The sequence below is a fragment of the Octopus sinensis genome, linkage group LG2 (genome assembly GCF_006345805.1).
Source record: "Octopus sinensis linkage group LG2, ASM634580v1, whole genome shotgun sequence".
NCBI lineage: Eukaryota > Metazoa > Mollusca > Cephalopoda > Octopoda > Octopodidae > Octopus > Octopus sinensis.
In genome coordinates this window covers 128,790,527-128,803,538 of record NC_042998.1, presented here as the reverse complement: position 1 = coordinate 128,803,538, position 13,012 = coordinate 128,790,527, and the positions used below count along the sequence as shown (strand labels likewise).

The window sequence follows — 13,012 nt, the reverse complement described above, 5'->3', positions numbered from 1 at the left end:
TTTATGAGTATAACCTAAGCCAGGTCAAGTGAGTTATATCAGTTTGACCTATTTTGAATTGACTCTTTCTTTTTTTGTTTTTCTTTAAAAAGAAATATAGATGGAGTGGTTGTGTGGTAAGTAGCTTGCTTACCAACTACATGGTTCCAGGTTCAGTCCCACTGCGTGGCACCTTGGGCAAGTATCTTCTACTTTAGCCTCGGGCCGACCAAAGCCTTGTGAGTGGATTTGGTAGACAGAAACTGAAAGAAGCCCATCGTATATATGTATATATATGTGTGTTTGTGTGTCTGTGTTTGTACCCCCAACATCGCTTGACAACCAATGCTGGTGTGTTTGCATCCCCGTAACTTAGTGGTTCGGCAAAAGAGACCGATAGAATAAGTACTAGGCTTACAAAGAATAAGTCCTGGGGTCGATTTACTTGACTAAAGGAGGTGCTCCAGCATGGCCGCAGTCAAATGACTGAAACAAGTAAAAGAGATGTGGTTAATGAAAAAGGATGTTTATTGTTTCTGACAAAAGTTACTACCTTATCTTGTATTGTTCTATAAATTATCTGAACACTGAGGTAAACTTGAATAGAAAGATCTTTTGAAGATCTTAGGATGCTCAACCTCACTGACAGTGAACTGGCATTACAACATATGCGGAAAAAATGCCATGTGGCATTTGTTGTCTCCTTGCACTCCAGGTTCAAATCCTGCCAACATCAACTTTGTCTTGCATTCCTTTGGGGTGAGTAAATAAAGTACCCATACAGAACAGTAGATCAGCTTGGTGACATTGTTAGAGCATTGGACATGATACTTTGCTGTAATTGTTTCAGCTCTTGGTGTTCTGAGTTCTTGAGCGCTGATTTAATCACTGCCTTTAGCCTAGTTCACTCTGTTGCAAGTATTCAATGCAAATCTTATAACTTCTTCCCTTATCCCAGCAGCCTGAAAACAACATATATACACACACACACACACACACATCATGTTGAAAACACTGGTTCTCGTCCGATCACTGAAGTTAAGCAACATTGAGCCTAGTTAGTACTTAGATGGGTTACCGCTTGGGAAACCTAGGTGCTGTAAGCATAATTTAGTAGGTGTAGGAGTGGCTGTGTGGTAAGTAGCTTGCTTATGAACTACATCGTTCCAGGTTCAGTCCAACTGCATGGCACACACATATGTATATATATATATATACATGTGTTTATGTGTCTGTTTGTCCCCCCAACATTGACAACTGATGCTGATGTGTTTACGTCCCTGTAACTTAGCGGTTCGTCAAAAGAGACCAATAGAATAAGTATTAGGCTTACAAAGAATAGGTCCTAGGGTCGATTTGCTCGACTAAAGGTGGTGCTCCAGCATGACCACAGTCAAATGACTGAAACAAGTAAAAGAGATATGTATATTAAATTTTAGTCATAGAGTTACCAATGGTTTTGCATCCATGATAGCCACAGCCTTGAGGACAGCTCATTAGACTCTACACACACACACACACACACATATTTATAGGGTTGTTTGTATTACTTTTTATCTCTAAGAAGTAGAAAATGTTGAGATTGCAAAAGATTGGTATGTAGCATAATGCTGTATAGCAGACCCATGCCAGCATTTGAACCTTAAAACATTGATCTAGTACTTAGTCATGACCATTTTAATTGCAAATCAAAATACTTTCATGCTCTCTCATGCTCCCTCCCTCTCCCTCTCTCCCAAGCTTAAACAAAACAATATAACCTGGTTCTTGTTTCTATTTATCCACAGCTGCTATTCTACCCTGGCTTATGTCGCAGACCAATGACCACTGGAATCTTCTGAAACTGGCACAGTCAGAGAGTCGCCTTGCTCGAATTGTTGGAGTCAAGAGACTTGTTCAAAGGAGTTGGGAAGGCAGTTATTTGTTTGTTTCATTTTTTTTGTTGATTTGTTGTTTATCCTTGTTTCAATTTTTTTGTTTCCTTTTAATACTTTAAAACAATTTGGTGTTCATTTATGGTTGTTAATCTTATTCCATTTTTCTCCAGATGCATTTGAAAATGTAACACCAAATGCATCTTTATGTGTCTCAGATGCATACATTATTCCTGGGGAGGGGGTTAATTGTGTTTCTTGCATTCGGTTTAAATGAGAATATGCAATAGTCCTTAATAACATTATATTTTGTAGCTGTGTAGATGTGTGATATCTGGTGTTTTACTTGTGGATTTTTTCTATTTGTCTTATCCTATACTGCTCTAATTATAATGGGGACAATTTTTACACTTGTTTCTCACATATGATTTACCCCTACCTTTAAATTTCTATATTTTGACCCAATTTGGAAAACTTATGCATTGCATGATATGCTAGAAATAACTACCAAATCTTCCTCTGATCACACACTATAATCTTAAAAAAGAAAGGATGGATCTATTGGATAATGTAGTTCTAGATAATACTATGCCCGATAAAAAAAAAAAAGGTGGTTGTATTTGATTGTAGTTTTTTTCTCAATCAGAACTGACCTGGAGGTTAACAATGACAGAAACAATCCTGGTATACTCGTACACCACAAAATACCTGTTTGTAAACAATCAGCTACAAACTACAAATCGTTAGTCTTATATCTCATTTATGGCACCATATAGACCCTTGAGAATAGCATGTGTACAATCACTCAGTTTAATTTTTCCTTCACTTTGGATGAACATTTCAAGCAACTGCTCAATTTCCAAAACTATAATGAGGATCTTCCTGATCTTGTTGCTTGGCATTTCAATCAGCCAAGCTTTCATACAATCCACTTTTGGCTTATGGTATCTCTTTATGTGTTTGGTTCTCTGACAATTGCACACATAAGAAAGGAAATTTATGTTGTTTTTGAATACCATTACATTATGTGGTCTCCTTGAATCACTTCTGTCTATTTCTATCAAAAGTTGGCTATTTGTCTTTGTTGTTCTTATGCATATCTTCTAGATTCAGTTGATTGAGCTCATAAAGATGAATGAGCAAAAGAATTTATCATCAAGGTTTGCAGCCTTTCAAATTGTTTTAATGTCTTCTTTCTTACAGCACAAAATCCAATCTTCTTATCCCTCTCCTTCTTCCTCATACCTTTACCCTTTCTCATATTGCCTCCTACTAATTTGTCATTCCTATATCTACACCCTCTTTTTCATTCTATATATTTCCTATTTTCATTACAACCTGGGGTCCCTTATTTTCCCTTGTTTATACTGTTTTTTTACCTCACTTCCACAAACCTGACATGTTTTCCCTATGAAAGAAATCATCTTTTTTCTACAGACTATGAATACCGAGAGATACGGCAAGCAGCTGACTACCGAACTTTCATTGGTCTTGCACGGTCAGAAAATGCTGATATGCGGTTTTTCAGAAAGCCTCCTCAGATTACCGATACAAAGGTATCATTGAATCATTTTTTTCTCATTTCATTTTGTTTTATTTGTTTAGCTTTGGATTATTATTGCCCTGTGTCCATTCATTCAAAGTTAAATTATTACAATGTGGAGGCATACGGCTTAGTAGTTAGAGCAGCGGACTCGCAATCGAGAGATCGCGGGTTCGAATCTCAGACCAGGCGATGTGTGTGTTTATGAGCAAAACACTTAAGCTCCACGCAGCTCCGGCAGAAGGTAATGGCGAACTTCTGCTGACTCTTCCGCCACAACTTTCTCTCACTCTTTCCTCCTGCATCTTGCAGCTCACCTGCGACGGACCAGTGTCCCATCCAGGTGGGGAACCTATACGCCATGGAAACCGGGAAATCGGCCCTTATGAGCCAGGTGTAGCTCGAGAAGGAACAAACAACAGTGACCTGAAAGTGGCTTCACTACCTTGGTATTCAAGGTGTTCAATTCTGGTTTATTGTAACATTAAGCAGATAAGACAAATGTCTCCCACTTCACTTTATAGACAGAACAGCATTCAGATAACATTTCTAATAAGAGGAGCTGGACTGAGCACTAGAAATAATGAAATACCTTTCAATTTTGCTGTGCTGCCACTGCTCATCATAATGAGCCATTCCTCTTGTGTAATTTCTATCATTTCTCTTATCAACCAAGCTTACAGCTTCAAGAATAGACACAGCACTAATCATTTATCTTTAATAAAACTAACAAAAAGCATACAATGAACTTGCCATGGGGAGTGGTATTCAAGATTCTGACCAAAATCTTCTTCAAGTCAAAGGTGACTTAAGTGAAATAAAAGAGAGACATCTGTCTGAAACATTGGATTCTTCCAGTTTCCCCTGTTTCATTGGATTCTTTCCAATTTCCAAGTTTACTGTGATCTTTTTCTTTGTTTTTCTAAATAATACAGGTCTTGCCAATACAGATCAACAGTAGTTTCTTTGAGTCTTGTTTTATCATGTTTATCTTTGATACCCTATTAGATGATAGGGTGTATTTGATTCTTCTCAGTATTTAACCAGGTAGCATTTAAACTGGTTATATCTGCCCAAAATATTCTGCTACCCTACAATGTTAATCTAAAATTAAACTATCACATCCTGAAAATTTTAAAGCTACAAGATAATACATGATTAAATTTTGAAAATGTGAATAAATAAACATCACTTTTGACAAAGTAATCTGAATACTAAAGGATTAAATACTGTGGAAAAATAAAAACATTCAAATTGATTTTGTTTTAGTCCTTATCAAAATCTCTTTAGACGAATACATGAAAAAAAATTGTATTGTCATATTAGCTTCACAGATGAGATGACAAAACATGAAGATAAGATGAGAACCAATATATTGTATGTTAAGACCTATCCAACTTGTGCTAACATGGAGAAACAAATCTTCTATCTTTTACTTGTTTTATTCATTAAACTGTGGCCATGCTGGGGCACCACCTTGAAGAATTTGTAGCCAAAAGAATTGAACCTAGTATCTATTTTGTTTAAGCCTGGCACTTATTCTATTGGTCTCTTTTGCAAAACTGCTAAATTACGGGCACAGAAACCCATCAATATCAGTTGCCAAGCACTGGTGGGGAACAAACACAAAACACACACATACATATGTGTGTGTGTGTGTTAGTGCCTTGAGAGAAAAGTTGAACCTAAGAAGCATCAGATGTAGTGTGCAAAAGAGATGACTGTGCTGGTATGGTCATGTGGTGAGAATGTATGAGGATAGCTGTGTGAAAAAGTGTCACACTCTAGCGGTTGAGGGAACCTGTGAAAGAGGTAGACCCAGGAAAACCTGGGATGAGGTAGTGAAGCACGACCTTCGAACATTAGGCCTCACCAAGGCAATGACTAGTGACTGAGGCCTTTGGAAATATGCTGTGCTTGAGAAGACCCAGCAAGGTGAGACCATAACCCATGGCCTATGCCAGTGGTGTAACCAGCCCACTTATGCATACCTTTCTTTCATTGGACACTAAACTCTGCTTGTGAAGACATGTTGAGGCAAGTGAAATTGAAATCAAATTCACTGATGTGGCTGATGACAGCACCGCTTGACTGGCATCCATGCTAGTGGAACATTAAGAGCACCATCCGAGCATGATTGTTGCCAGGGCCGCTGACTGGCTCCCGTGTCGGTGGCACATAAAAAGCACCATTCGAGCGTGATTGTTACCAGCGTCGCCTTTGGCACTTGTGCCGGTAGCACGTGAAAAACAACATTTGAGCGAGGTCGTTGCCAATGTCACTGGACTAGCTCCTGTACAGGTGGCACATAAAAGGCACCATTTGAGCATGGCCGTTGCCAGTACTGCCTGACTGGCCCTCATGCCAGTGGCACATAAAAGCACCCACTACACTCACAGAGTGGTTGGCGTTAGGAAGGGCATCCAACTCTGCCTGATCAGATTGGAGCCTGGTGCAGCCATCTGGTTTGCCAGACCTCAGTCAAATCGTCCAACCCATGCTAGCATGGAAAGCGGACGTTAAACGATTATGATGATGATGACTTCTTTTGATATATACAATCTGTTTCAGTTCATTTCTAAAATAACAAAAAATTTATTAAAATAGCTAGTTCTAAAATCTCTAAATGAAATATAAGTAATAACAATACTAGACAGTAACCAGACATTTTTCCTGGGATTAAAATGTAGTAACATAGTTCTTTATAGTGGCAAAAAAAAATTACCTTTATTAAAATAACTTTGTTATTATTACACTGGTGTTTGGAATGAATTAACATGATATTTTGATGAAAGGTTTGACTTTAGATCACTTAAAAACAGGAAATTTGTGTCCTAGAGCCCCGGTCAGTCTCAGGTAGATTGATATCAAAGGGATTAAACAATGTGGTCCTAGACGTAAGGTTGGTTAGCATTAGGAAGGGCATCCAGCCGTAGAAACCATGCAAAATCAAACTGGAACTTGGTGCAGCTCTCCTGCTTACCAGTTTCAGTCAAACTGTCTAACCCATGCCAACATGGAAAGCAGATGCTAAATGATTATGACGATGATGATCCTATCAACTACGTTGACCCATGGCTAAACAACAACGATTAATTAGAAAAGAATACTGAAATACATAAATATTATTTCATATTTCAGAAGGAACTGTTAACAGAATTACGAGAATTGCTAGCAAGTCTTCCGGTGACAGAAGATCCATGTGTTGGATACTTCACTTCTGCAGGTCTTCAAAAAAAAGAAACTAGAGATTTAGGGGTGAGTTTTGAAAAATTTTCTCTTTTATTCTCTTTTTTTAAAAAATTTTTTTTTTGACTTATTTCAGTCATTTGACTGTGACCATGCTGGATCACCACCTCGAAGTGTTTTTGTCAAACAATTTGACCCCAAGACTTATATTTAAGCCTAGTCCTTATTCTATTGTTCTCTTTGCTGAACAGCTAAGTTACAGAGAACTTAAACACGCCAATGATGGAGGAGTGCAAACACAGACACAAGCTTCATGTATAATGTATATGTGTGTATATATATATATATGTGTGTGTATGTGTATATATATATATGTGCGTGTATATATATATATGTGTGTATGTGTATATATATATATATATATATATATATATATATATATATATATATATAATATTAATTAGAGACAAAAGCACTATTATGCAAATCAAACAAAGAAAGACTTAATCCAATACATAAAAAATTTTATATAAATTAAATATAATTAAGATATCCACTACGATCGTTTCTTGTCACTGATGAATGTCCATTGAAGTGACAAGAAACGATTGTAGTGGATATCTTAATTATATTTAATTTATATAAAATTTTTTATGTATTGGATTAAGTCTTTCTTTGTTTGATTTGCATAATAGTGGTTTTGTCTCTAATTAATATTATATTATATTTTACTATAAAATTGGATTCAATCCTAAATCTTATTTTTCCCTGTAAATTTGGATTTATTCCCTAATATTTATTATTATATATATATATATATATATATATACAAATTGAGATAGGGGTTGTAAATGCAACCCTCCATGGGATAACATATATCTAATATACTGCTCAGCATGGCCACAGCTCGTGAGCTGAAACTAAATCAAATCAAATCAAAAACATAAATGTTAATGATTGCGATGCAATCAATTCATTTACTGTATTATATGGGCAAAGGTAAAATGATTTAGCACAAATTACTAATACAAGATAAGAAAATGGATAAATACATCTAAATCAAATATCAATTACCAGATAATACTGAATCACAAACTTTATTAAACCACCACATAAAAGACTGTAGGGTTAAATATAAAAAGCAGAACAAATCAGTGTACATAAAGGAATGTACATAAAAAGTGTACATAAAAGAGTAATGTTGTTTAATAAGTTTATTCTTTATTTCCTCTCCTGTTTCTTTATGTGTTCCTTTCTGTGGAAGAGCGTAGGCTCAAAACATTCAAGACTTTTTCACTTCCCGAGCATTATACTAATACATCTGTTTGTTGTCTACACCACCTGTCTTCGTCTTTTGTTTTTTTGTGAATTCTCCCTATATACACATATACATGACAAGCTACTTTCAGTTTCCATTCACAAGGCTTTGGTCAACCCAAGGCTATAATAGAAGACACTTGCTCAAGGTGCCATGCAATGGGAAGCAAGCTTCTTACCATACAGTCACACCTACTATTTCTTTATTATTCTTATTTTCTTCACATAAATATCTTCTCATTTCCAGGAGAGATTGCTTTCAGAGATTGCTTTACACATGCCACTGGCACAGGTGCCAGTAAGGCAACTCTGGTAATGATCATGCTCGAATGGTGCCTTTTATGTGCCACCGACACGGAAGCCAGTTAGCCGCTCTGGCAACGATCACACTCAGATGGTGCTCTTGGCACCCTACTAGCATGGGCACAAGTGCCAGTAAGGCGACGCTGGTAACGATCACACTCAAATGGTGCCTTTTATGTGCCTCTGGCATGGAAGCCGGTTAGCCACTCTGTCAACGATCACACTCGTATGGTGCTCTTTGCACCCCGCTAGCACGGATGCCACTGCTTCCTATTTACCTTCATCTCTTCATTCCAGACCCTATCACTATCTTTCTTATCTCTGGTGAAATATTTAGATCAAAAGATTAAAATATGAATTTAAAATAACAGTAGCAACATCAGTTAGCCAGTTTTCATCTCAGCAGTTTCATTCTACCATTTCCCATACACTCATTTTTGCTCTGTTGTTCACACATCCAACAGACCATACTTGCTTCATTTTTTTCTTTGTGCACCTTCTGCATTCAGTGCATATGTTTTGCTACTGTGCAGCATTACACTTCATACACAGGTATCATGCAATCTACTCTTCACTTGCAAAGAGAACCACCATTGACTTTTGAAGTAGGAGTATGAAAAGGCATGGTGTAAAAGATGTTATCTGTCTCATTTGATTGTTTAGAGAGTTGTGGTGTGCACATGCAGATTTGTTTGTGTGTGTATGTGTGTGCATGTTCATACTAGCATTTAATTATTTTAATTATCTATTTTCACAGAGATTGTTCTGGAATCTAGAAAATGCTGACAGTGTTGAAGATTTGAATAAAGATAATGCTGCTAACTCAGAGTTGAGCATCTTAGAAAGTCTTCTGGAGGCCATATTGAGACAGTCAGTGGTAAGTAAATAATTGTTGCTTTGTCTTCATTTATTTCGCACTTTTAATTGATCAGATTTTGTTATACACACCTTGACACCAATGTATGTATAACACACACACACGTATGCATTGCATGGCAATTTGAAAGCACTAACAATGCAAACTTGTCAACTACATGACATCTGTCTCTCTCTCTCTCTCTCTATATATATATATATATATATATATAATTACCGTATTTGGAAACAGACATGGGCTGGAACAGAAAAGACATCCAGCCATAGGAAGTTTACCACAGTAAATGCACTCCAGTCCATAATAGTGTGGAAAAGGGAATGGTAAAATGATGGTGATTTTATATGTATATTTAAAACTGGGCAGTGCTTCATGAGATTGCAGTGCTTAATTCAACATTTCCAGTAGTAAAAAACACTGTTCTTTCGATGGAGAAGAGAACTTGGCATTGGATCAGGATTCTATTTACTGTTGTTAGTTATGCAGTAGAAACCAATACACATACATCGTCCCAACAGGGAAGAGGGTCATTAAATGATGATGATGTCCACAACAACGATTATGTATGTGTGCAAGTTGGATTGGTATTTGTATGGTGTAGAATGAATGACAGTAATGATGGTGTTGCTGCAGGTGATGAAGAACATAAGAACATTGTAATCACACAAAGCAAAGCATCAGCAATCTCTCTCTCCCACTTTTCTCTCACCGTTTATTCTCTCTTGTATTTCGCCTCTCCCTTCAATGTGGCTGAAATTGCTGTAATATAATGACAACTGTTATTACAAAAACCAAAATGTGAAGGTGTGTAGTGTAGCTTAGGGGTTAGGATATATGACTCATGATGATAAGGTCATTCCTGTGAATATGTTGTGTCCTTGAGCAAAACACTTTATTTCATGTTGCTCCAGTTCACTCAACTGGCAAAAATATATAGCACCTCTATTTCAAAGGGCTAGCTTTGTCACATTCTGTGTCATGTTGAATCTCCCTGAGAACAATATTAAAGGTACACGTGTCTGTTATTGTAGAAAGGATTATTATTATTATTATCAAAAAAAGGCAGTGAGCTGACAGAACCTTTAGCATTTCGCCTGCCTGCACATTCTGAGTTCAAATACTGTCAAGGTTGACTTTGCCTTTCATCTTTTCGGGGTCGTTAAAGCAAGTACCAGTTGAGCCTTGACTTATCCCCTCCACCAAAATTGCTGGCCCTGTGCCAAAATTTGAAACCATAATTATTATTATTCAGTGGCACGTAAGAGAACCATCCAAACATGGCCGTAGCCAGCGCCGCCCTGACTGGCTTCCGTAAAAAGCACCATCCGACCGTAGCTGTTGCCAGCTTCATCTGGTCTCCGTGCCGGTGGCACGTAAAAAGCACCATCCGATCGTGGCCGTTTGCCAGCCTCGTCTGGCACCTGTGCCGGTGGCACGTAAAAAGCACCCACTACACTCACGGAATGGTTGGCGTTAGGAAGGGCATCCAGCTGTAGAAACACTGCCAGATCAGACTGGACCTGGTGCAGCCTTCTGGCTTCCCAGACCCCAGTTGAACCGTCCAACCCATGCTAGCATGGAAAGCGGACGTTAAACGATGATGATGAAAAAAGGCTGTGAACCAGCATAATTGTTACTGCACTGGGCAAAAGACTTAGTGGCATTTCTTGCAGTTATTTATGTTCTTAGTTCAAATGCCACTGAGATCAGCTTTGACTTCCAACCTTTGAGGGTCAATAGAATTAGTACCAATTGAACATTGGTGGGTGATGTAATTGACTAACCCCCATCTCCTTAAAATAGCTGGTCTTGTGCCAAAATTTGAAACAATTATTATTATTATTATTGAGTGAGAGAGCAGTTCATGCCATCAAAGTGACCCTGGGGTAAAATATACGAAGCCCAATATACCCATCATGACTACCCGTCTGATAAAGGTACACCAGGCACATGCATCACAACCATATGTGCGCGACATGGTGATCTCATATCAAGATAAACAGCACATGACCTTGCAGGTGGGGCCCAGTTAGAATTTTCTTCAGGTTGAGTAGCCCATCCCGCTCAAACGGTCCCTGAATAAGGGTTGTTTAAGGATGTTGAATAAAACACTCATGTTTCCAGAAGTGAATTATCCAAACTCCAAAAAATCCCTCTCAGCACATGGCTATGATGCTCCCCCACTACTTCTGCTTGTGATCAGAGATGCACATATCGTCAGCCACTAAGGGACATGCTCAACTGGTTAAGGTCAAACAACTGACAAGCAAACCTGTGGTATTGAGCAGAATATTTGCTGTAGCCCATCTTTTATACCAAGACAAAACAATGTACATGATAACACTTCCAATCAGTTAAGATCAGAAGCTTCCAATCAGTTAAGATCAGAAGCTTCCAATCAGTTAAGATCATTATTATTATTATTATATTATTATTATTATCATTATCATTATCATTATTATTATTATTATTATTATTATTATTATCATTATTGCCTTTGCACAGCTTCTAACGCTGGAGATGTACTACAGTGTCAGCTGTTCACTACCAGTGAACTAAGGTAACACCCCTTATTTTTTGAGCACCTTCCGGAGTAATCAAGCAGTTCCAAGCAGTGCTGTTTTCTGCAAGTGCTCCACCCTTATAGCAGCCCCTATTTGTTCCATGTACTTCTCAAGATTTTTACTCACTGTTCCCAAGGCTCCGATAATTACTGGTACTACTACCACCTTTTTCATCAACCACAACTGCTTAACCTCCCAAGCTAACCTGTCATATCTATTGACTTTTCTTTCTTCCTTATCGCATACCTTGTTGTCAGCTGGGCATGCTATATCTATGATCCAGCACGGTTTGCTTTCTTTCTCAATTAAGACTATGTCTGGCATCCTATTCTCTATCTCATGGTCGCACTGAATCATAAAATCCCACAGGATCTTTGCATCATCATTTTTGGTGATGCCTTTGGGTTTATGGTCGTACCAATTTTTTGCTTTGTCTTTTATGGTCATACCATTGCTGTCATTATTATTATTATTAATATTATTATTATTATTATTAATATTATTATTATTATTATTAATATTATTATTATTATTATTATTATTATTATTATTATTATTATTATTATTATTATTACTTTTCCTGTTCTTTCCCTTCATTACTAGATTGGCAATAACACAGTGGAAATAGTACAGAAAGGTGGACTGGCTCTTTTACGAAGATCTCTGTTGAGTTACCCAGGCAACGTCCATCTGCAGCAACTCTGTGCCCGTATTCTTGGTAACCTTGCCTTACTGCCAGAAACCCATGAACGTATTGTCCAAAGTGGTAAATTCCATTGTTGCATTCATTCTCTTTTTCGTCCTTCTCCCTTCTGTTACGCTCTTAACTCTACACACTTTCTCGTTTGCCTCCTCTTTCCTCTGCCTTTTTGTTTTTCCTACCCATGCATTCAACCATATATGTGTGTGTGTGTGTATGTCTCTTAAATTTGTTTTCAGGAAGCATTTTGAATATACAATTAAAGTTCCTATTCCTTTCTGCCAACCACGGTCTAATGATGCTGACTGGCGAACCAGTTTTTTGGGGTTGCATCAAGCTGTACCAATATGAAATATTAAATGTGTATAAATACCATCCAAAGATTATTATTATTATTATTACTATATTAGATACGGGAGTGGCTGTGTGGTAAGTAGCTTGTTTACCAGCCACATGGTTCCAGGTTCAGTCGTACTGTGTGGCACCATGGCCAAGTGTTTATCCACTATAGCCTCAGGCCAACCAGAGCCTTGTGAGTGGATTTGGTAGACAGAAACTGAAAGAAGCCTGTTGTGTATACATATATGTATATATCTATGCTTTGTGTCTGTATTTGTCCCATCACTACCACTTGACAACCAGTGATGGCATGTTTACATCCTCATAACT

At 37.6% G+C, this 13,012-nt stretch overlaps 1 protein-coding gene and 1 pseudogene across 9 annotated transcripts in view; both read left to right on the top strand.

Annotated features, from left to right (window-relative positions):
- Positions 1–13,012, top strand: part of LOC115232149 (protein SERAC1) — a 42,077-nt gene that overhangs the window by 14,852 nt on the left and 14,213 nt on the right. For all 9 annotated transcript variants that reach the window (XM_036499320.1, XM_036499315.1, XM_029801998.2 and 6 more), the window contains 5 exons: positions 1,767–1,892; positions 3,291–3,409; positions 6,538–6,654; positions 8,963–9,082; positions 12,247–12,409. In XM_036499320.1, coding sequence (XP_036355213.1) covers positions 1,767–1,892; positions 3,291–3,409; positions 6,538–6,654; positions 8,963–9,082; positions 12,247–12,409 — 645 coding nt within the window. The remainder of the gene's footprint in view (positions 1–1,766; positions 1,893–3,290; positions 3,410–6,537; positions 6,655–8,962; positions 9,083–12,246; positions 12,410–13,012) is intronic.
- On the top strand, positions 967–1,085 carry LOC115208883 (annotated as a pseudogene).